Genomic DNA, 24,521 nt, shown 5'->3' on the forward strand with positions numbered 1-24,521 from the left:
AATACCTTCAGCAGCTCCGCTTTTGCTTTTAATGCCTTGTTTGTTTTACCTACATGAAAGTAAAACTAATTAAAATTTCTTGAAGTCCCTGAAGTCCCTAAGAAACCTGTTCCAGAAGAAGAGGCCCCTGTTGCTGTTCCTAAAAAGCCGGAACCTCTGCCTGCAGAAGGTAGCTCTCCCTATTAATCACGACGTCATTCTTATCCAGACTGCTATGTCCGCTTTGTTTGGTCTTACGTTTTATGTGGTCCTGTATGTATATGTAAGGCGGGGTGGTGGTGGTAGAGGACTGTCTGTTCTTTATGATGTCCTTCTGTTTAAAGTCTGCCTTTCTACCTTATTACAGATTTCAGGCCACAGTCTTCAATGGATGCGAGCAATTCTAACCGTGGAAAACCCACGCTTAGAATCTTGATTTGCCATTAAAGACTGAAGCTAATACTTCAATTATCTCATTTTGCACAAATTGGCTTTGGCCTTTTTGTCATCTTTCTGCTGTGTGGTGTTGCACTCCTTTTGGTTGCAATTATAGTACTGGCCTCATTTATAGGGGCCTTAGGGAGAAATCAGAAGCAGGGCTTTTTCTTTCCTTTTTTGTCCAGCAGCAGCAAGTCTACCTGGGGCTTTGGCCCAAATTTGTATTGATCCCATGGTCCCAGAGGCGCATTTGACCAATGATGTGCTGCAGTACTTCAATTCAACATTCTGGATCGAGCCCTCAAGAGTTGGCAGGGGATTCTTAGATTTCACACCAGAACTGTAGCTATTGCCTTTATGTTGAGGGATCTGAATTGTGAACATTTGAATGAAACACAGCTGCATCAAATAGTTGGTTCGTACAAAGTTGGACCTTATCAGGCAATCAAAGCTGCCCCAACTTCTTTGAAGGGGAAAAACACATGTATATATATAAAAAATCTGTGAATCTGATGGCAACAATCCTTCTTTAAAATATGTGTGAATATAATCTGGACATACACTTTTCAAAAGCCCCATCAGATGCAGACTATATAGGCCTCTGTGCAGAGGGCTGCAGAGGGTTCCTAGAGGCCTGATGCAATTTCTGTTTACGAAAGCATCCATTTAAGGGCCTTCCATCCATTTATGTAAAAAAATACACTGTGACACTGGTGTGTTTGTCTGTGAATGTGTATGTTGTAATAATGTCCCCGCTATTTTGTGCAATATGTCTCCAATTCTTCTTGCCATTTGATCTTTTAAATGGCAATCTTATCTTCGTTGTCGATATTCTTTAAAGAGCCAGAAGTTACAGAGGAAATTGAACCGGAAGAACCAGTACCTGTTCCTACTCCAGAAACAGAGGAGATAATTCCAGATGAAGGTATATACTAAAGTGTGAATGAAATATACCACTTTCTTTTGTACCATCTCCATCTTGCTGAGTAAGAATTAGGTGTGTTTGTTCCGTGATGTGTACACTCCAGTATGTTTTGTTTTGTTATTTTTGTGTGTGTGTTTGTATGCGTGTATTTCCTATGTTGTATTGCTTTCTGTAACTGTGTTGGTGATTCCCATTATCTTTGACCATGTAAACACCTTTCCCTCTTAATTGACTTGGAAGTTTACTAATGACTTTTTCAAAAACTTTCTTGAACCCATGGGCCATCAGATATTTTCAGCTGAGTTGTTTATTTTTGCACTTGCGTTACTGGGAGTTTTACGAATAGAGTCTATAAAAGCAGTTTATTTCCTTTGCTACATTAGATGGTTTTCATCTGAGGTTTATATAGTATAATTACATTTGCACTGAATCTACCGCAATATCATTTAAAGAACCAGAACCGGAGAAGAAGATACCTGAAAAACCCAAACCCCGTGTACCTTTCCCACCAAAAGAGGAAGTTAAGGAGGAAAAGGTTCAGCTTAAAGGTATCAGCAGCAACCCCAACAGTATTTAACAACTTTTACTAAGCCCCAGTTTTATAACTAATGCCTATTGACACATAATAATGTTCTTTGAAAGTGTGGACTTTAGGCTGCCATCCTATTCCCACTCACCTGGGAGTAAGCCTGATTAAACTTACTTTTGAGTAGGTGTGTATAGGATTGCGCTGTTAATATATTAATGTAAGTCTAACTTAATGTTGTCTGAATGGTTTTCAGTCTAATGTCCCTATTCACTGATGGTTTTCATTTTTTTATTGTTTCTAAATTTGTAATTAGGGTTTGCAATCCAGATAGTTAATTTTACCTGTGCTCTAAGGCCTTATGCATGGTGTAGAAAACCTCCCGTTACATTCAATCAGTCACTGTGCTTTGCAGATAGAGAGCCTCCTTCAGATACCATCTTACCAAGAGCTTTGTTCCACATAATGTAGGAATCAGGCCTTAAGTGTCTTGGCACCTACCCATTGGAATTCTGTCCTATTAAACATTAGACAAGTGATGCCTCTGTTTTCTTTTTGGTGCCTACTGAAGATCTTCCTCTTTCAACAAGCCTTTTAAATAGAGATCTTTCCCAGTCTGCATCTGTATTGGAATTGTATTGGGTGTTTTTAGATGAATTAATTGTTTTGTCTTTTGTGTGTTTGCTGCCCTGGGCTCCTTCAGGAGGAAGGAAAGGTTATAAATTTAACAAATGATGACGACGATGTCACCTCACAAACTGCTTTTGAAACTCTCCTGAGTTTCAAACACCAGTCAACGTGTGGCATGTTTGTTTGCTGTCTGAGATTCACAAGTCCAGAGTCCCACTGAGTGTGTGAAACTTGTTTTATAGTTCTTTGGATTGTATTTAGTTATTTGAAAGTGCATGTGTCAAGCATGGATGTAATATAGCTAGCATTCAGAATTAAGGATAGAGAAAATGGAACTCAAAGCATTATAGACCGGGAGGAAGATTTATTACTTCCTAACGAAAATCAGTAGTGGATTATCAAAATAAACAACTATATGTAGCTTTTTTTAAGGTTCCATAAAAAATATTACTCCACATCCCACATTTTGCAATATTCTGATCTTATACAGCATCATGAAAAGAATCAAACATAATTTAATATTTCAAAGTGTATCACCTAAGTAATATTTGGTCCTACAAGAATTGCATTTACTTTTGAAAAATCTGTTCTTTTCCCACCATCTCAAGACAGAGGGAAATAGATTCTCTTCCCAAAACAAGATTCCACCCCACCACCGCACACACTTTTGCAATAATAGTTTCACGCAAAATTCACAGTGAAAAACTTGGTTATAAGGTCTTTATAGCTCATGTCAAGTAGGAACATTGTGGCTACACAATCTATTAAAGTTTCAACAGAAGTGGATGTCCTCTCTGCTAAGTATATATAGATCCAGTGAAAGCAAATTATTGTATGATCAGATATGCTAGAACCAAAGTAAGCAAAGTAAAGTCTTCAGGCTGCATGTATCCTAAGAAGGCCCTTCCCCAGCCCAAGCAGCCACTATGTGGTAAGTTGCCCACAGACCCTTGTGTCTTGTTCTCGTCTTAAAGAGCACTAGACTGTAGTTTTTAGTATATTTCACAAAGTAGTATATTTTTCATTCCGTTTCCATGTGTGACTTCCAGTGGTTGTTTTGTGTTCAACTCGATTCACTTTTTCCCTATTTTCTTTTTACTGAAGCATACTTTCATCTCGGATGGAGTATTCTGTGGCTTCTTCATCATGGCCTTGTTATCATGACTAACAATATTATACAGTGGCACCTCAGTTTTCGATCTTCTCAGAAGCCAAACGTTTCGGTTTTCGACCACCGAAAACCCTTCCGTTTTTGAATGAGCCTCAGAAGTCAAATGGATTCCACTGAGTCCCCCCCCCCCAAGTTCCTCCATTGATTTTTCAGGCTGCCCTTTGCGCCTCGGTTTCCGAATGTTTCGGAAGTCGAACAGTCTTCTGGAACGGATTATGATCGAAAACTAAGGTACCACTGTATATACTAAAGTTAAAGTCAAAATTAAAGTTTAGCAACAAAAATGGTGGTGGTGGTTTTAGTTTTTTTAAGAACTCCTTCCGAAATAAAGTATCTTTGGAAGAGAGGACCAAACTTAACAAAGAGAAAAGTAAAGTAAAGTAAAGTAGCTAATTTCTTCATGTTTTGTGATTATTCAAATGGAACTGAAAGGTATAGCTCTCTTATAATAGGTTTTTCAGTTCTAAATGCTTATTGTACATCAAGCACCCAATGGCGATGATTACATGTGCGCTTATTCTGAAATTAATATCATTTTAAGCACCTGGACTGAAGCCACGGAGACCCACACCTGAGCCTCCCGCTCCACCACCTAAAGAAGAAGTTGTTTTGAAAAAAGGTAATTTAGCCGTGTTGCTTTTTTCAAAAACTGGAGGACCCCACTGCTGTGATATTCCAGTCCTAACGCCACATTGTGAGGTCTGACTGCAATAGCTAAGACACTTCAGCTTCTTCTTGCATCCAACTATAGGATCTCGAGAAGCCCATAAACAATTTCCTCAAGCAGGTTAACTCCTTTGCTGGTTCAAAGAAAATGCTAGTTCTAGACATGCCGATTCTAGGCAGAAAGCTCTACTAGCAACCATAGCTGATGCTGGAAGCTCCCAGACAGTTGGAAGTTCTAAGGTGTCTCCATTATTTGCAACATAAAGAAAGCTGTTGTTGCTTTTGCTTTTGAATATACAGTAATTAGTGCTTTGATTTCACCTGCAATTCTAAAAAGGACTTCTTAATGGAGACTTGATTGTAGATTATCACACCGTGCAGATTTTAAGTGGTGATCAGTTTATCAGCCTTGAGAAATAAGAGGTCACTATTCTCCAGATGTAAAACCAAGCCTATTTGTTGGCCTATGTCATTTATTAATAAAGTTCCTCATCACTTCATCACACTGTTCTTGAAAGAAAATTGTTTTTCTTTTAAAGTCACAAGAGCAGTTAAGAAACCAGAGGAAGAACCTAAGCCAGAGAAGGAACCAAAAGCTCCACCCAAGCCTCTTGAAAAGATTAAGAAGCCTGAAGGTACAACAAAAATCAGATTGCCATGAGGTTATGCAGTAGGAGACCCTTCTTATATCCCCATATTCACAAATACTTTCTGAATCTGAAACAGTAAACCATCTGAATTTTGAATAGTTCTTCAGCATGGAAAGAAAAATCCCAACCATTTGGAATATTCAGAAATTTGGGGACACAATCTGTAATGTAACAAATTTCACTCTCCCATCCCCTTGACACACTCTGTCTTTTCAGTCTTCACTTTGTAAGAACTCTTGTAGAAAGCTACATCTGACATATTCTATAACTGATAGTTTTGATCTGTCTTCCTCATTATCGCTATTGTGTCCCAGCTGTTCATCTTCGCCACATACAGTGTTTTGACAGGCTTTGAACTTATTTCTTATTTGTTTTAAATAAATCACACCAGCTACATGGCTCAGGATAAACTCGATTAATGCATCAGGGAAGTCAAAATATATGAATTCAGCTTCCGCATAAAACAAATATTTTTTTAAAGTGCCGGAGGTTGAAAAGAAGAAAACTGAGATCCCAGCTTTCAAGAAAAGGGAAGAAAAAGAAAAACCTGTGCCTGAACCAGCAAAAGGTACAAACATGCAGTGCTCTTATAATCGCTTATACAACTAAAACCGCTTTTGATCTTGAATATTGGTCTGTGAGCTGCACTAATCTTTAAAACAAGCCAGCTACAAATGCTCCCATCTTTGTGCTCTTCCAGCTGCTCCCTAATTCTTCATGCAGTACCTCGTCATTTCTTCTTCTTCTTCATTAAATGTCCTCTTATTTGTCTTTATATGGTTCAAGCCGGTTCTGTTCCCCTGAAGTAGAAAAGAATGTCTTTAAGGCTTCTGTTAACTGTGCTGTTTGTCTCTCTAACTATTTTTATGCATTTCGTTGGTTTTGCAATGTTCTGTTTAAAATATATTGATTGACCTACTTGTTATTTTTTTTTGTTCAAAGTTCCAGAGCCTAAACCAGCCACAATTCCTGAACCAAAGCCTGCTACAGGTAGGACATTTTGAAACCACTGATTATAGACCATTTTCCTCCAATCTAGTTAACTCTGGTGTTAGCATAAAATCAATGGAGCACCAATATAACATGAGCTTTTTTTGAATCCCACCATATGCCCTTATGTGCTGATGCAACTCCTTGTTTTATCAGACTGTGGGCTTACATTTTAGCATTTGTAAATTATGCAATCACATTTGAGAATTCTGTAGTGTTCTGCTTATGTTTTGCTTGTTAAAGATTCATTCCAACAAGTTTGCTTGTTAAAGATTCATCCCAGCTAATACCACTGTCTATTTCTGTGACAAACTAAGGCCAGTGAAAATCTATTTCATGGTTCTAAGAAGTACTAGCAGTGCAAGCCTATGTATGTCTATTCAGAAGTAAGCCCCATTGCCTTCAATGGGACTTACTCCCAGGTAAATATGTGTAGGATTGCAGACTAAAAGGATTTTTAAAAATGTGTATTGTCTAATGTTAATCATTGTTGTGCAGAAGTAGGTCCACTTAACTCAGTGTGGCTTCCCTAGTATGTGTGTTGAGGATTGCAACCTCAGTAAATATATATAACTTTTTCTACAGCCCTAAAATCTCCTAAGCCTCCCGCAGAACCCAAACCTGAAGCAGCTCCTTTAACAACACCAGTGGTTGGAAAGAAAGCAGGTATGACTATTACTTCAGTAATATATTCAAGGGCGGGACTGTATTATTATTCTGTAATATATTCAAGAGCAAGGTTGTATCACAATTCTATTAACTTTTGTATGAGTAATCATGAGCACAACAATCATGAGAGAGTTTAAATGTTCTTACTAACAAAAATATTTACAATACACAACTCACTAAAGAACTTTTAGGGATCACATCTTGTTGTGCTATCAGTATTATTCCACGTAGAGTCTTCAGATGTGGTTGGACTACAACTCCCAGCCTCCTTAATCAATGGTGAAGGGAGTTGTAGCGCAACAACATTTTGGGCCCAAACCTTGAATGGACACTGTCCTAAATAACGTGCACACCTTTCACCCAGGACTCAATGATAGCAGATGGGGAAATGAGTACACTTAGCTGGAGGGCTTGAGGATCCAAGAGGATGATAAGACCATTACTACGAGAGGGGGAAATGAGGCTGAATTAAACCATTCATTCATTCATTCATTCATTTGAATATGCACAACTTCTCAGAAGTAAAATGAATGCAAGAAGAAGCAACACTTTGAGGAAATAATAGCTGGTAGATAGATAGATAGATAGATAGATAGACAGATGGATAGATAGATAATAGTTTAAACTGGACTTCATTATCTAATACTGCTGTTGCTGTTTTATGTCAGAGCCTAAAACTACACCAAAGGAGGAAGCTGGCAAGGCTAAACTTCCTATTAAAGGTAAGAGAGATTATAAAATGGAAAACTGCCCCCCAGCCTCTTTAAATATATAGTAACTGTGATCAACAGTCCCAGTATTTATGCTATGAACTACCAAATAACTGACTATCTAGAATAAACCTGTGAGTCATTTGATAAATGAATGTCAAAGACACTCACACACCCTTTGTAGTCAACATTTTTACAATGAGTAGTGTCTCTTCTTTCAGAGAACCTAGGCGGTAGTAAGCTAAATTTTACTCAAAGTAGAGACCTATTGAAATTAATACAGTCAAACCTCGGTTGTTGAACGTAATCCGTTCCAGAAGACCATTCGACTTGCGAAACGTTCGGCAACTGAAAACTGAAATCGGAAGCCTAAATACAATACGAAAACTCAAAACGGAAGCCGCATACCATGTTCGGATTCCGAAAATCGTTCGAAAACCAGAACAGTTACTTCCGGGTTTTCGGCGTTCAGGAGCCGAGACATTCCAAAATGGAGGCATTCAGGAACCGAGGTTTGACTGTAGACCTAACTTAGTCATGTGCATTAATTTTACTGGATCTATGCAGAGAAAAAGGTAGCTAAACGCCACCCCGTGTTTTCATGTAACCATTTCCCCAAAGTGCAAATGGTACTTAAAACAAGAGATTGGCTTTAGCATGCCTAAATTAACAGGATCACATAAAAATCTAGAATAATTGTATCTGTTTTTTATGTAATATTCCTGGACTTCAATAAGTAGACAATAAGAGTGGGGGTGGGGTGGACGAATATTGCAATCAAATTAAAGAAAGGAAGTATGAAGTGTTTTGCTCTTTGGGCAGAACAATACTTTGTCTGTAGGAACCACAAAGGACCAAGATAGGCTTCTACATGCCACAGCCATGCCTTGCATTTTGTGTCTTGGTCATGCTAGAATGGAATTGGAATGTCAAAAGCCTAGGGAAGCCCAGCCAGATGGGTGGGGTATAAATAATAAATTATTATTATTATTATTATTATTATTAAAGAACAGAACTGACTGGCTTGTATATAGAATAGATTTAAATGTTCTAGGGATAAACAAATTGCCACTTGAACAGAAATAACTGCATGCTTTTCCTGCTGTGTTTAAGATTTGTCATCTTTCATCACACCTCTGCTGACTTTAACTGTGAGATTCATACAAATATCCCTTTTAAATATATTACTTGTAGCCAAAAAGACACCTTCGCCAGCAGATGCCGAGAGGAGAAAATTAAGACCAGGAAGTGGTGGCGAGAAACCTCCAGATGAGCCTCCTTTCACATACCAGCTGAAAGCTGTGCCCCTCAAGTTTGTTACAGAAATTAAAGACATAGTGCTGACAGAAGCAGAATCGGTAGGCTCTTCTGCCATCTTTGAGTGCCTCATCTCTCCCTCCACTGCCATTACCTCTTGGATGAAAGATGGCAGCAACATCCGCGAGAGTCCTAAGCACAGGTTCCTCTCTGATGGGAAAGACAGAAAGCTCCACATTATTGATGTCCAGCTTTCAGACGCTGGGGAATACACTTGTGTACTGAAACTGGGAAATAAAGAAAAGACCTCTACAGCGAAACTTATTGTTGAAGGTATTTTATGGCATCTCCAATTGGGCTTGAGTTGCTTATGTACATGTTATTTATGCCGCAAAGTTACATTTTATTTGCATTAGATGTAATGAGATGTAATTAATGCCATCCATAGCACAATATTTTACAAAACACAATGGAACAGGTCCCTGGCCCCAAGTGTGTTGCAATCAATATTTTAACACAGGGGAGACAACAGAAGTAGCTAAGGAGTGTGTGTTCATTACACAAGCTTAGTTTTAGTGATAGCAAGGCGTGGGGTCTTCCTTCATAAATTAAATTATACATACATGCCCCTAATTCGACAATTTATTCTGGGCATAGGTACTCTGATGCGTGCACAGAATTTCCTGGCCAAGAAGAATATTGCTTTATGTATGCATGTCACACCGCTATAATGAATAGGATTCACCTCAAATCCAAGAGACAAGCATGTCTATATGAGCACATGTTGATCTCTGAAGTTAGGTGATCATTCTAATGCAACAGCTTAAATTTCTGTACAGTGGTGCCCCGCAAGACGAATGCCTCGCAAGACGGAAAACCCGCTAGACGAAAGGGTTTTCCGTTTTGGAGGTGCTTCGCAAAACGAATTTCCTATGTGCTTGCTTCGCAAGACGAAAATGTCTTGCGAGTTCCTGCGGGGTTTTTTTCCTTTTCCCCCCCTTTTCCCCAAGCCGCTAAACCGCTTATCAGCTGATGGCTAAGCCGCTTATCAGCTGATCTTTAAGCCGCTTAACAGCTGATGCTAAGCCGCTTATCAGCTGATCTTTAAGCCGCTTAACAGCTGATGCTAAGCCGCTTATCAGCTGATCTTTAAGCCGCTTAACAGCTGATGGCTAAGCCGCTTATCAGCTGATCTTTAAGCCGCTTAACAGCTGATGCTAAGCCTCTTATCAGCTGATCTTTAAGCCGCTTAACAGCTGATGCTAAGCCGCTTATCAGCTGATCGTTAAGCCGCTTATCAGCTGATCTTTAAGCCGGCTAAGCCGCTAATACTGTAGCGCTAAGCTGCTAAACCTCTAATGGGCTTGCTTCGCAAGACGAAAAAACCCGCAAGACGAAGAGACTCGCAGAACGGATTCTTTTCGTCTTGCGAGGCACCACTGTACTGTAGTTTATGGCAATGGTTCCCATTTAGCTAAGTCCTGTGGACTTCCTGTTTTTCAAAAACCAAGCCACGAATCCCCTGCTTTTTTGGGGGGGAGGGAATCTCTCTATGGTAGTTTTGAATGGTGCCACGGACCCCCTGTGCAGGTTAGGCCAAGTGTAGATTGCTCAGAGCATGAGAGCATGAGACTCTTAATCTCAGGGTTGTGGGTTTGAGTCCCTGCATAGCAGGGAGTTGGAGTAGAAGACCTTTGTGGTCCCTTCCAGTGCTATAATTCTATGATTCTGTGACCCCCTTGGAGTCTGCGGACAACCAATTGGGAACCACTGGCTTGTGGGAGCAGGGAAAAGATGCAAATAACATTTCTCCTGTTCCCTAGAATTACCAGTGCGCTTCGTGAAGACTCTGGAGGAGGAGCTTACTGTCATCAAAGGGCAACCCTTTTATCTAAGTTGTGAGCTGAACAAAGAGAGAGATGTGGTCTGGAGAAAAGATGGGAAAATCATCAAAGACAAATCTGGAAAATTTGCTCTGGGTATTATTGGTTTGCAGCGCGCCGTTACAATCATGGATGCCGATGACACTGATGGAGGTGTATACACTGTGACTGTGGATAATACTGACCTCATCTGTCAGTCAACTGTGAAAGTGGTTGGTAAGTTAAATTTCAAAACTGTGTAGTGTGTGCTTGGGATAAAATTGGGATATGAAGGAATTCTATTGAGTAATATTAAGCCTTGTGCATTATTTTTGCTCTTATATGCTAGTCCTTTTACCTTACTCTATCTTCACTGACCTATTTAAGAAGATTGGTTTTCACTTAAGTTGATTGTGTAATTAGTACTGAAATCATCTGAAGGTCTTTAGTGAAGAGCTGGTTTGACTAGAACTGGAACTCAGTATTTAATTGCCAGTTAGAAAATGATTCGGTCACAATATCACACATTGCTGTACTCCCAAAAGCTTCAGGTGGAAATATATCAACCTGTGCAAAGTTTATAAAATTGCCTCTGTAGAAGTGCTAACAACTATACCAATTCAGTTCACAAGACTGAAGATCTGTGGTCATCCATGACTCACTTTGGGTAATCTTATTTGAGGGCGGGGGGAGGAATATTTAGCAATAACATCAGATTCCAGCAGTTCTGAGCAAAATGAGGCCATAAAAAAAAAAAGAAGGAAGTAAAATGAGGCCATCAAAAATATGTTTGGGTTTCTGCATATATATATGGGGGTGTTTCCAAGTAAGCAAAATAATAATTAAAATAAAAATAAATTCTACTTTTCAATTTTAAAAATATATTCAAAGCAGATACACTGCAACACTTTTGTTGTATATTTTTAATTAATAACATATGTGGCAATGCCCAGGCATTTTATTCTGTGTTATCCAGGTTTTCATGGCACTTTGGCTATGTGGTAGCCTTCTAATACAATTAGAAAGAAGAGATGGGCAACTTCTCTCTCTCTGTCTCTCTCTCTCTCTCTCTCTCTCTCTCTCTCTCTCTCTCTCTCTCTCATAGCACAAAGGACCCTTGTCATTCATCTCTACATGTATTATGCTAATTCTAATGGTTATTATTTTTGGTCATTTGTTATACAGAAGTGATAAAAGACTGGCTAGTGAAGCCTATTAGAGACCAGCATGTGAAACCAAAGGGTACTGCTACCTTTGCTTGTGATGTTGTGAAGGATACACCAAATATTAAATGGTACAAAGGTGATGAGGAGATTCCTCTTGAACCCAATGACAAAACAGAAATTGTGAAAGATGGACCTCATCTCTTCCTCAAAATTAAGAACTGCACACCAGAAGATCTCGGAGAATATGCCGTGGAAGTTGAAGGGAAGAGATACCCAGCTAAACTGACCCTGGGTGGTAAGTATCTTTTGAGTTTGATGCAATACATTTGCCAGGGGGGTTACTTAATACAGTAAGACTAAAGATGGGATGGAAGTAAGAAAAAAGATGAAAGCCTGCAAGACTGTTGAAGTACTTCATTGATTGCATATATGTTATTAATTTGTTCATTTCTAAATGCCAGAACGTGAAGTTGATCTGCTTAAGCCCATTGAAGATGTTACTATTTATGAAAAAGAAACAGCAAACTTTGACTGTGAGATTTCTGAAGACGATATCCCCGGTGAATGGAAACTGAAGGGAGAAACACTCAGACCCTCACCTGTAAGAATCTGTATTTAAGACCTCGTGAATTTGAATATAGTATAATTATGTTGGTCAATTGTGGCCCTGCAGAATACCTTAAAGAAGGATTTAGAACCATTTGGGCTTATAGTTAATGTTGATGTGGTTTTCAAAGAGGCACCTTTTAATTATGAAGCTTAAAATCTCAAGAGCAGGGTATCTCCATGCAACATAAACAACTGATCCTAGCTCACTGTATAGCTCACTGTCAGAATTTTACTTGCGACCCTAAGAAGGCTTTTGTAACCACAAATGCAAGGAATTTTAGGGTGATTATTATTGAGTGCTATGGACAGCTCCAAGTTTTGTTTAGCTCAGAGGAGAATGGAAGACCATGGGAATATCTTGGCCCTGGATCACTTCAATTACATAGAGGACTTCACCATCACATTTACGAGCTGTTGCTTTTAAATCAACACAACATGCTTTGATTAGAATTTTCTTTTATTACCGTGAACTTTTTCATCTTTTCCCTCCAGACCTGTGAGATCAGAGCCGAAGGAGGAAAACGCTTCTTAACCTTACACAAAGTCAAAATAGACCAGGCTGGAGAGGTTCTCTACCAGGCATTGAATGCAGTGACTTCGGCTATTTTGACAGTGAAAGGTAAGGTATTTCACTAAAAATGTGTCTCCAATTAGCCTGTCGTTTCTGCCATCGTAGTATGTGGGGGGAAATATTCAATATTCTCTTTATTTGCAGAAATCGAGCTGGACTTTGCTGTGCCTTTGAAAGATGTGACTGTACCAGAGAAACGGCAGGCAAGGTTTGAATGTGTGCTCACCAGGGAAGCCAATGTGATATGGACTAAAGGCACTGACATAATCAAAGTTGGAGATAAATTTGACATAATTGCAGATGGAACAAAACACATTCTGGTCATCAATGATTCTCAGTTTGATGATGAAGGAGAGTACACTGCTGTAGTCGAAGGGAAGGAAAGCACTGCAAAATTGTTTGTGGAAGGCAAGTTCATTGCTGTCAAGAATTACACTGTAAAAGTCACAACAAGAATCAGTCACTGGTTATGACCGGATGGCATTAATTGTCTTTCCCTCTATTTCAGGTGTCCGGCTGAAATTTATCTCCCCACTCAAAGATCAGACAGTGAAGGAAGGAGAAACAGCCCACTTTGATTTTGAGCTTTCTCATGAAGATATGCCAGTAACCTGGTACAAAAATGATAAGAAAATCCACAATAGCAGAACAGTTCTCATTTCTGTAGAAGGGAAGAAACACAAATTAGAAATTAGAGAAGTGACACTTGATGACATCTCTGAAATCAAGGCTGAAGTGAAGGCATTGCACACTAAGGCAAACCTGAAGGTTTTAGGTAATTTATGTTGTCACATTTTGTTACTGGTTGGATCTGTATCTATTATATGTATGTATAAAATACATATCTTTATGTATTTTAGTATTTATGTTTTTCATGTACTAATTCACTCTGATTACTAACCTCTTCAAAAAAAATACAACAACACTTCATACCTGACCCGTATCTTGTAGAGGCCGACCCATATTTCGTTGTGAAATTGCAAGATTATACCGCTGTTGAGAAAGATGATATCATTCTGGAATGTGAACTTAGCAAAGATGTGCCAGTGAAATGGTATAAAGATGGTGAGGAACTTGTAGCTTCCAAGAGAATCTCCACCAAGACTGATGGCAAGCGCCGCATATTAAAAATTAAAAAAGCAACCGATGCTGATAAGGGAAATTATGAATGTAACTGTGGAACTGACAAGACAAATTCTGAAGTTAAGATTGAGGGTAAGTGATTGTCCTCCTTCAGTAGAAACTCTTCGAAACATTGTACACCTTACTGGTCAAGGCAGGAAATCTGAGATATATACATATTTGCTTTCAGCTCGTATGATAAAAATAGAGCGTCCTCTTTATGGAGTGGAAGTATTTGTTGGCGAAACAGCACGATTTGAGGTCGAAATCTCTGAGCCTGATGTTCATGCCATTTGGAAGTTAAAGGGAGAAACTTTAACAGCTTCACCTGTAAGTCTGTTTCAAAAAAAACCAAGCAAACCACAGCACAAGTGTTGTCTTTTTAAGAGACACACACAAAAACAATTCTTAGAAAGTTTTAGAGAACACATGAGTGATTAGGACAAATCTGTTATTTTTTCCCCACCCTCATTAAAAAAAAAAAATCAGGATTGTGAAATGATTGAAGATGGCAAGAAACATGTCTTGATTCTTTACAACTGCAAACTGGATATGACAGGAGAAGTGTCCTTCCAAGCTGCAAATGCGAAAAGCGCTGCAAATCTGAAAGTGAAAGGTAGGCTTCAGAAGGCATCAACTCCCAACCCATCTTGCAGGGTTTTCTTAATGCCCAGCAACATCAATAAAATCCATTGCTGGAGCAGTTTATAAAAAAACAAACAAACACGTGTCTAACACTCTTAATAACCCGGTTTGATTTCAGAGCTGCCTCTCATCTTCATAACTCCTCTCAGTGACATTAAAGTCTTTGAGAAGGATCCTGCGAAGTTTGAATGTGAGGTATCAAGGGAACCAAAGACTTTCCGTTGGTTGAAAGGAACCCAAGAGCTTGAAGGGGATGAGAAATTTGAAATTATAACAGAAGGCACAAAGCACGCACTTGCCATTAAGAGTGTGGCTTTTGAGGATGAGGCTAAATATATGTTTGAGGCCGAAGACAAACGGACAAGTGCAAAGCTGATCATTGAAGGTTTGTTTGTAGCTCTGGTTCTCCCGACGGTGTGTTTGGCTTTCATATTTATGTCATTTGATTCGTCACAGTTTAACTTTAACGAGATGCTTTTGTGGTTTAGGCATTCGCCTTCAATTCATTACCCCTCTCAAGGATGTAACTGCAAAGGAGCGCGAGACTGCAGAATTTACTGTTGAGCTTTCCCATGACAATATCCCTGTTATCTGGTATAAGAATGACCAACGGCTCCATACCACCAAGGTTGTTTCAATGAAGGACGATGGCAAATTCCATACGCTCACATTCAAAGATCTCAATATTGATGACACCTCTCAGATAAAAGTGGAAGCTATGGGCAAATCGTGTGAAGCTAAACTTACTGTCCTTGGTATGTGTGGTCTGAGTTTGATTTACATTATGGCTCTTCTTTGATAGAACATCAACTAGAAGCATAACCGTGTGCTTAGAAGCTTTATTCACATGGGCTTCCCCTTCCTCAGAGCAGTTCTTTAAATCTTATGGGGAGTTCCCATTCCAGATTCTTATGGTACAGCTAGATTTGCCTACATATTAGGGCTTTCTTGGCAGCAGACCTCATACTTTTGAACATGCTTTCAAGAAGAGGTTCATATGAGCTCCTCTTTTGGGGGCCATCTGTCCTCTTTCAGAAAGCTTCTGACAATTGACTGCCACTAGTTGATGTGTTCTGTTATGCTGCCATGCTACCCTATTAGCAATCCTTTTGTTATTTATTTGTCCTTCGGTTCATTGTTTCATTGTAGTTGTTGCTTTGAATTTGCACCCTTTTTTAAAACATTGCATCCATTGGCTGCCTCTTTCTTTCCGGTAACACAATACAAAGTACTAGTCCTGACCTATAAAGGCCTAAGTGGTCTGGGACCAGCATATCTAAAAGAAGATCCTTTTCACATACAAGTCTAATCATCAGTTAAGAATATTTCGGTGGCAAAGCACATGCCTTGCACACAAAAACTCCCAGGTTAAATCCCTTGCTTCTCCAGGTAGTATTGGGAAAGACTCCTGTCTGAAACCCTGCATAGCTACAACCAACCATTTTAGACAGTAGTACTAAGTTAGATTGAGCCTATGGTCTGACTGAGTGAAAGGCAGTTTCCTATGTTTTTATCTGTTGGGACCTTTTTCCAAACTCCCATGCTTGTTATTGTCATTCAGGCTTTACTTTGAAATGGTCCTATTTTCCTGTTTTTTTATTATCAGTAATAGCTTTCAGTGTCTTTATATGGCTCTGCTGTAAGTTTTTGTGCTGCCATTTTATTTTTGTTTTAGTCTTGTTTTTTGGGAAACATCATCCCTCCTACAAATTTTTGGATGTCGTATTGTCTAAGTTTGTTTTGAATTTGTTGTAAGCCGCCTTGTGGATCCAAATCTCTGGAAGGCGGGGTATAAATCTCTTTTAAATAACCAAAATAATGAAGAAATAAGAAACCACTTTGTGGTGTACCACAGAAACACGTTTCTTTCGGGTCCATGTAAAGGAAACAAAATGAAAAGCAGAATCAGCTACTTTTACCTAATAACAATAATTTGCTCTATTAAAGTTGCTTAAAAACTTGCTTTTAGAAAACTTTATCCTACTTAGAAAATCTAAAAAAGCACTCTTACCTGAAAGGAGAACTGTCTTGCATAAGTTGGTACACTTTTGAATGTATGAATAATCTTAGAATGTCACATATTCACCTTGACTTGCAGAGGGGGACCCTTATTTTACTGGGAAGCTTCAAGATTACACTGCTGTGGAGAAAGATGAAGTGATTTTGCAATGTGAAATTAGCAAAGCAAATGCTCCCGTAAAATGGTTTAAAGACGGACAAGAACTAACTCCGTCTAAGAATGTTATTATCAAGGCCGATGGCAAAAAGAGAATACTCATCCTCAAGAAAGCCTTGAAGAAAGACATTGGTCAATATACCTGTGATTGCGGCACTGATCAGACTTCTGCTAAGCTGAACATTGAAGGCAAGTTCACACTTACTGGTGTATTATTATATTCTATTTTAAACTGCCCTGAGGATCATTCATTCGAAAGACAAGATATAAATCTTCTTAATAAACACATAAATAAAATCTTCCTGATCCTTCTGTTGTAGAACCCTACTCATCAACATGGTCATGAAAGCTAATAATATTGGTGTGGTTTTTTTTCCTTCACAGATCGTGATATTAAGATTGTACGTCCCTTATATAGCGTGGAAATATTTGAGACAGAGACTGCACGTTTTGATACAGAAATCTCTGAGGAAGATATTCATGCTAACTGGAAACTGAAAGGGGAGCCCTTGACACAGACGCCTGTAAGCAATGCTTTTAAATATTTCCCCACTTCTAAATGAGACTTATATTGCCTAAAATATGCAGATGGAAGAACATAAACCTTTGGAAAATCTTTGGAAGATCTGAGAAAGTGCTGTAGGGGTACTGAGAAAATAATTTCTATATCAACACAATTTAAATGGCTTGAATTGTAAATCGTGCAGTTAAGCAAAATATATAGAATGTAGTCATCCATGTTTCATATTTACACAACAGAAAATATATAATTCAAGGGGAGCAGTTTTAACGTTAGAAATCTGAAGATTGCTTTTGTAATGAAAAGCAATTGTAAGTAATATGTAAATAATATTTGATAAAAATATGTTGGTTGCAATTGTTAAAGCAATGTACCAGGTGCCTCTGGAAGTTAATAACTGCAATCAATTGGTTCATCGTAGCCATATATAGGGGTTTTTTTTTGTTAATGTTCCCATGTAAACAATTCAGAAAATCAATGTGCGTGTCTCATTGATCTGGACAATGTGTGGTTCAAGGCCTGAGGTAGAAGTTTTGCAAAAGTTCAGTAGGTCGTAGTCATTGGTTGTGTGAGCAGATGGAAGGGTTGTGCACAGTGCTCTGATCAACTTTAACTCTTTAGCAGCTGGTTGCAACACAGCCAACGCTGTTCAGGAGGGCCTCTGACCCTCCAAAGAGCTTTTTCATGGGGCTCAGTGGGCTGCAGTGGGGAGGGGAAAGATTGGTTGCACAAGCTCCCTTCCACTCACACAGTCATTAGATACAGAACAATGGGGTCCAAGTATTGTCAACGTACATGCCAGAGAATGTGTTGTTCCGATATTTGTACTCCGAGGCAGGATGTTGAGAATCAGCTGCAGCCAGTACAATGTTTTGTCCCCAAAGGGGAATGAAAGGTTGCTACCATTGTGAATATCCAAATACCAGAAATACGGACCTGATAAAAGGAAGTGAAAGCTATTAAAAACAAGCGTTGTACAAACCTTTGCATTTGTTTGCTCTTGGAAGGACTGTGAAATTAAGGAGGAAGGCAAAAGGCACTGTCTTACACTCTACAACGTGCGCTTGGACCAGGCCGGTAGCGTAGATTTCCAAGCAGCCAATGCCAAATCATCTGCCAATCTTCGAGTAAAACGTAAGTGTCTTGCAAGTGTATCTGTAAGATCACTTGTCTTTTACATCAGTAACTGAGCTAAACTGAAACAAGTTGGGAGTCAGAGTGGGGCATGTGATCTGTTGTTAATGGGACAGTAAATGAGAAGGAGAGACAGTCGGGTGAGCTTAAGTTGAGGAGTAGTTATTTGATATAGTTGTGTCACTTATTCTTTCTTTATAAAAGCTTTTTATAAGTTAATTCTGATACTTTTAATTTAGTTAGTTAGTTAGTTTGTTTTTAGATCGTGGGATAGGTATTATATAAAGATTTTCAATTAGTTAATAAGAACAGGTTGTTAGACCACTGGAATCGCCCCTCCTTATTCCAGGATGATTGGCAAGGTAGCATAATGAGTTGTTACGAAATCTAAAATATTACAAATGGACTCTCTGCTGTGCTTGGCATTTGGGGTATAAGATCTGAGAGATAACACCATGCTGACATTTGTGGAAAGTGCCAGTAGCTTGATGGACAGGAACACCCTACACAGTTGGTGGCCACTTGTCTCTCTATCCAATTGTAGACCTTGCTATTTTGGAAGGCGCATGCCTTATCTAGCAAGAGGCATGCAGGGCTTGGCAAAGGAGACAGATGCAACGTAGCTTTCTTGCTGATCTTTTCATTTAAAAGGAACAGGCTCCGCAAATAGGGAATCTCCAGTGACCAGCCCTCCCCCTGAAAACCCCAAGGGCCCAGATCTAGCCAGGGAATTTAAATAGCCTCTGTACATCATACTCCCTCTCTCTTGGGGAAAGGCACTATGGCCGTTAGTAAAAGGTGCAGGTGGCTAATCTGAAGATGTTTTCTTCGTTCCGTCAAGCACGTGTAATTGGCCTGCTGAGGCCTCTGAAGGATGTAACTGTAACAGCTGGTGAAACGGCAAACTTTGAATGCGAACTCTCCTATGAGGGAATTGTAGTGGACTGGTTCTTGAAAGGACAGAAATTGGAGCCCAGTGACAAGGTATAGAAGACATTCTTTCTCTTCTCCCCTTTTTCCGTGTCAAACCCTATTTCTTTCCCTCTTTCTCTCCTACCCCTCCCTTCTGTGAGACTGACAGTGCAATCCTATACATACTTATCTGGAAGTAAGCCCCACTGAGCTCAATGGGGCTTGCTTCCGAGTAGAGATCCATAGGATTGCACTGTAAGGCGCTATTCTAAAATATCATTCAGAAAAATCAGTTCCTTCCACATGGTGGGAGATAAAAATTTCAAAGTGAGAGGTGAAAGGGGTTGGGGAGGTTTTGTATCAGTGCTAACATAAAGGGATATGTAATATTTTTATATTAGTGGGGAAGTTTATGATTGTTTGCATCTCCTGATTCTTTCCCTTCTCTGAATGTAGAGCTGGCATCCAGTTCTGCATATAAGGGGATTAAGGAGATTGAAATTCCATTTCAGGCATTTGAGCAGGCTTCCAGATAACTTTCTCGGTAGATCTGCTCGCAGAGCATTTCTCACCAGCTATTTTTAACCCTTCATCAAGTGTGCCGTTAGCGCTGAGATGTGAACAGCCTGGAATGCAGTTCATTCAATATTTAAAATGTTTTAGCAGCAAGCCATATAGTAGTATAAGTAATCACATGCAGTAGTTGCATTCAGTGAAATATTATTTGGTGCATGCTTTTTTAGATCCTCTGTTTAAGTCGTTAGAGTGTCTGTTAATGATAGGCTTACGCAGAGAATATTTGCAAAGGAAAACAGACCTATACCTGCTAATATAAGGCCTAGTTAGTGCAAGTTTGAAATTACCATAGCCAATTCAGCCTAATTAAAACATTAAATTTAAACTAGCATAGCGAGATTTAACTAAATGGATAGATTAATCCTTACTGTTCCCATGAAAAATATTTTAATGGTGAAGCATTATTAGATGCATCATAAATATTTCAACTTTTATTTCAACTTTCATATTAATAGTTAGCAAGATTTTATGTTTTGCTTCTGATTAACCCATCTACATCAGTTTAAATGGGCCTATGATAACACAAACAATGGTGTTTAGGGCACTCCTACCCCAGTCCAGTAAGGGACTATAATCCATGCAGAACCAGGTCTCTCCTGACTTCTTCCCAGCTGGACAGGGGAGCTATGATGAAAAGCTTCTTATACACATACTGTAGTTCTCCTTTTTGATTGATTTGGATTATATCAACCCTTTGAAGAAGTTTACAGTTCCAGCAATCAGCTGGTGGATTCAGTCTGCCGACTCCCACAAAACTCTAGAGGCCTTTGGGGCTTGGCGACTGATGCAGTACGAAGAGCTGAAACTGCGACAAGAAATCAGAGAGGCCCCAATACATGCCCAGAAGTGCATGGGTGTATAACTGGGAGTCTTTGTTTACCAGCCTGTTTAGACAGACATGTGCTAACACAAATGTTTGATATAAGGTCGCAACGTGTTTTCATACCAAATCTATTCTCCTGAACGTTCCTTTCTTCTTTTTTTAAGATCGTGCCCCGTGCTGAAGGCAGAGTTCACACCCTTGTTCTAAGAGATGTGAAACTAACAGATGCTGGAGAAGTCAAACTGACTGCAAAGGATTTCAGAACTCAAGCAAATCTTTTTGTAAAAGGTAGGCTTCCTAAAGTAACAATTTATTCCCTTAGTAATATGCTAGAGACTACTGATCTGTGTTAGGCAAACTGCATGATTGGGCCGATCCTTTTCTGCAGTACTTTTTACACATAAAATGCTGAAAAGATTTCTGGCCATAACTCAGTCTTTCAAAAAGATCAGAATGATAGCTAGCTTTTAAATCTCTTGGGAAGAAAAAATGATGCATGTAGCACCAACATGATTTGTGGGGGTTTTTCCCTCCCTGTCCTCAGAACCACCTGTTGAGTTTACTAAGCCTCTTGAGGACCAGACTGTAGAGGAGGAAGCTACTGCAGTTCTGGAGTGCGAAGTATCCAGAGAAAACGCACCAGTGAAATGGTTCAAGAATGGCCAAGAAATCCACAAGACAAAGAAATATGATATAATTGCTGATGGCAGAGTCAGGAAACTTATCATTCACGGCTGCACACTGGACGATGCTAAAACGTACACATGTGATTCTAAAGATTTCAAGACATCTTGTTTCTTGAACGTTGAACGTAAGTTTTTCTCATAATTTCCTTATAAAGACATAAAGATACTTGTTTGCATGATTCCAAAGGTAGGCATGTTGCAGATATATGGGTGGGTCAAACTGATGGTGCTGTAAAACAAGCAGACCTTTGACTTAAGTGGGTTGGGCTTTTTCTTTCATCCACAAAAGTGGGAACCTCTACTTTATCATAACTCTATTAGAATAAATTATTATAACTAAGGCCATTGCTACGAATTGAGATTCACGGATAAGAAAAAAAGAGATCGTTTTCAAACTGGAAATTTTTTCTTCCTTATAGCACCTCATGTTGAGTTCACAAAGCCCCTTACGGATATTGAAGTTAAAGAAAAAGAAGTTGCTCGGTTTGAATGTGAAATTTCCCGACCAAATGTTCAGGTCTGTAATGTTTGTGTCTCTTCATATTTGCCCTTGTCAATAGCTTTTGCACAGAATCTCACAGCATTTATTGCAGCCACCAGGAAACATTTTCTATTTTTCTAGTCACTAGGGCAGCCCAAAGCATTTAGAAGGTGGAAATTGTGTCTACTAATAGCTCAAACCAAAATATGATCTAGGTTGTCTGCATCATTCAGTCCCACCTTCACTAGCTCCTTACTATAGATCTCCAGTTGCCAACGTGGTGCCTGAGCAGCTTCATCTTTTTCACCTCTAAAGATTTCCTTAGGTGCCCTCAAAGCCTCTGAGCACCCTTCCCACCCATCTGCTTTTCAAGGATCAGATTGGCACCTGAGCAGCTTTCTTAGGGCTGCCACGACATGGAAATATGGATCTGAGGCATGGGTCCTTAAGGATTCTCATAGCCTGATTGTTCCCTAACGCCCACCCCCAGGGAACCTAACCCTTCATACCAGCCTGCCATTGGCCAATTCCGCAGGCTGACGCTGAACATGATTTCAAGTTGTGAGTGTGAGCCGAAGCTCTCGCTCCGGCTGGGATCAGCCCACCACACCCTGTCCTGCATCGTTGGCAGGTAGTGGGGGGGGGGAGTGCTGGTCGTCCCACAAAGCTGCTGCCCTCCTAAAAGGGGTAAGCAGACTTCCAGGACCTTAATAACAAAAACCAGTACTGACAATGAAAATAAAATACACCTATCTGAATGTACATTCTGTCTACATATATTACTTTGGTTATAGAGCCAAATAATATGCCCTTTCCAATAGGTGATTGGCACCATCGTCAATTTTTCTAATTCAACTCCACATGTGCAGCTTCCAAATTGGAACAAACAATGGACCCAATACTCTCATGCTTACAGCTGATTTCTGAGTTTAGATGAAAAATAATTGCATTAAATGTGCACCATTTGACATGTTCATAGGGAATGCATCTATATTCACTGTGGAATATTGGTTTATGGTTTAGTTTAAAATGTCATCCAGGCATGCTTTAATCTAATACAGTCAGTAATTATATATTTCAATTTCTCAGTTACTGCTTCAGTTGATATTGCAGTATCTCTTCTTTGCATTCTGTTCAACTTGATTTTTATCACTATTTTAAATATAGGCACGGTGGTTTAGGGATGGTGTTGAAATCAGAAAAGGCAAGAAGTTTGACATCATTGCTAAAGGTGCCCAGAGAATACTTGTTATCAACAAATGTCTGCTTGATGATGAGGCAGAATACGCATGTGAAGCAAAAGGAGCCAGAACCTCTGGCATGCTGACAGTGATAGGTAAAGCTAAAATCAAGTTTGTTGCATTTACATGAAAGAGCAATGGCTTGATCGCTGTTGTGATCAAATACAACCATTGTTCTTTTTCTTTTTACAGAAGAGGAAGCTGTCTTTACCAAAAAACTTCCCAATGTGGAAGCAAGTGAAACAGACACTGTCAAATTGATTTGTGAAGTTTCCAAGCCTGATGCAGAAGTAACTTGGTTCAAAGGCGATGAGGAGTTGCCTGAAGGTGGTAGATATGAACAGATTGCTGATGGCCGGAAGAGAATTTTGGTCATCCACAATGCTAGTCTTGACGATGCAGCAGCGTACACCTGCAAACTTCCTAGCAGTCAGACAACTGGCAAGCTGAAAGTTCATGGTAAGAAAACTACTTTGGAATTTTTCACAAGTGTTGCCAGGTGACATGTAGGGCTGGGCGCTATATTGATATATCACCCCAAACCGGTTTCTAGACATTGTGATAACCATTTCAAAATAAATGACCCAGCAATGTATCACAACTTGTGTGTGTGTGCTATGCAAAAATTCACAATACAGTCATACCTTGGAAGTTGAACGGAATCCGTTCTGGAAGTCCCTTTGACTTCCAAAACGTTTGGAAACCAAAGTGTGGCTTCTGATTGGCTGCGGAAGCCCCGGTGGACGTTCAACTTCCAAAAATTGTTTGCAAACTGGAACACTCACTTTTGGGTTTGCGGCGTTCGGAAGCCAAAACGTTTTAGAACTAAGCTGTTCAAAAACCAAGGTATGACTATATTTGAAAAACCAGAAAGTCAGCCGGTGCTTCTGTGTCTCCTTGAGGTGAATGAACAGGCGCTCCTTCCTTCCTTCCTTCCTTCTGTGTGTTTGTGTGCGCATGTGCGCCTCAGCTGAGCAGTTTAAGGAAGCTCACTCCACATCCACCCCTCCAGCTTCAGCTGGAGCAGAATGGGAGCTTGCTCAGTTGTAGGGCTGGACGATGCATCTCAGCTGCTTCTTCCTCTTATTTACTCCTCCCTCCTTATTTCAGACGTTGCGATATATCAGCATATTGTGGTATTTAGCTGGTGATACATCACGATGTTGAAAACCACATATCACCCAGCCCTAGTGACATGTGTGCAGCTGAGTAGGGTTTTTGACCCACTTCTTATTGACCGAATATGCACGGTTGTGTCATCTGTGCTAGGACACGGCCATGTCAAGTCAGTCTGAGACATCTTTTGCTGACTGAAAATATTTTTGGTTATCAATTAGATGGGACGGGGTGATCTACTTATCCCCATATCAAAAACTAAAAAGCAAT

The 24,521-nt window shown here is 39.6% G+C and overlaps 1 protein-coding gene across 1 annotated transcript in view; it reads left to right on the forward strand.

The window, feature by feature from the left end:
* Positions 1 to 24,521, forward strand: part of TTN (titin) — a 285,365-nt gene that overhangs the window by 163,173 nt on the left and 97,671 nt on the right. The window contains exons 170-199 of the mRNA XM_081002634.1: positions 86 to 169; positions 1,259 to 1,342; positions 1,795 to 1,890; positions 4,211 to 4,288; positions 4,875 to 4,970; positions 5,467 to 5,553; positions 5,928 to 5,975; positions 6,561 to 6,641; positions 7,313 to 7,366; positions 8,549 to 8,944; positions 10,435 to 10,710; positions 11,659 to 11,934; positions 12,101 to 12,240; positions 12,741 to 12,867; positions 12,964 to 13,227; positions 13,328 to 13,594; positions 13,771 to 14,034; positions 14,132 to 14,271; positions 14,431 to 14,557; positions 14,705 to 14,971; positions 15,075 to 15,341; positions 16,685 to 16,951; positions 17,147 to 17,286; positions 18,290 to 18,416; positions 19,258 to 19,400; positions 20,892 to 21,015; positions 21,272 to 21,538; positions 21,833 to 21,930; positions 23,062 to 23,230; positions 23,328 to 23,594. Of these exons, the coding sequence (XP_080858760.1) occupies positions 86 to 169; positions 1,259 to 1,342; positions 1,795 to 1,890; positions 4,211 to 4,288; positions 4,875 to 4,970; positions 5,467 to 5,553; positions 5,928 to 5,975; positions 6,561 to 6,641; positions 7,313 to 7,366; positions 8,549 to 8,944; positions 10,435 to 10,710; positions 11,659 to 11,934; positions 12,101 to 12,240; positions 12,741 to 12,867; positions 12,964 to 13,227; positions 13,328 to 13,594; positions 13,771 to 14,034; positions 14,132 to 14,271; positions 14,431 to 14,557; positions 14,705 to 14,971; positions 15,075 to 15,341; positions 16,685 to 16,951; positions 17,147 to 17,286; positions 18,290 to 18,416; positions 19,258 to 19,400; positions 20,892 to 21,015; positions 21,272 to 21,538; positions 21,833 to 21,930; positions 23,062 to 23,230; positions 23,328 to 23,594 (5,121 nt within the window). The remainder of the gene's footprint in view (positions 1 to 85; positions 170 to 1,258; positions 1,343 to 1,794; positions 1,891 to 4,210; positions 4,289 to 4,874; positions 4,971 to 5,466; positions 5,554 to 5,927; positions 5,976 to 6,560; positions 6,642 to 7,312; positions 7,367 to 8,548; positions 8,945 to 10,434; positions 10,711 to 11,658; positions 11,935 to 12,100; positions 12,241 to 12,740; positions 12,868 to 12,963; positions 13,228 to 13,327; positions 13,595 to 13,770; positions 14,035 to 14,131; positions 14,272 to 14,430; positions 14,558 to 14,704; positions 14,972 to 15,074; positions 15,342 to 16,684; positions 16,952 to 17,146; positions 17,287 to 18,289; positions 18,417 to 19,257; positions 19,401 to 20,891; positions 21,016 to 21,271; positions 21,539 to 21,832; positions 21,931 to 23,061; positions 23,231 to 23,327; positions 23,595 to 24,521) is intronic.

Source organism: Podarcis pityusensis (genome assembly GCF_964106645.2).
Source record: "Podarcis pityusensis genome assembly, chromosome: 1".
NCBI classification, from domain to species: Eukaryota; Metazoa; Chordata; class Lepidosauria; order Squamata; family Lacertidae; genus Podarcis; species Podarcis pityusensis.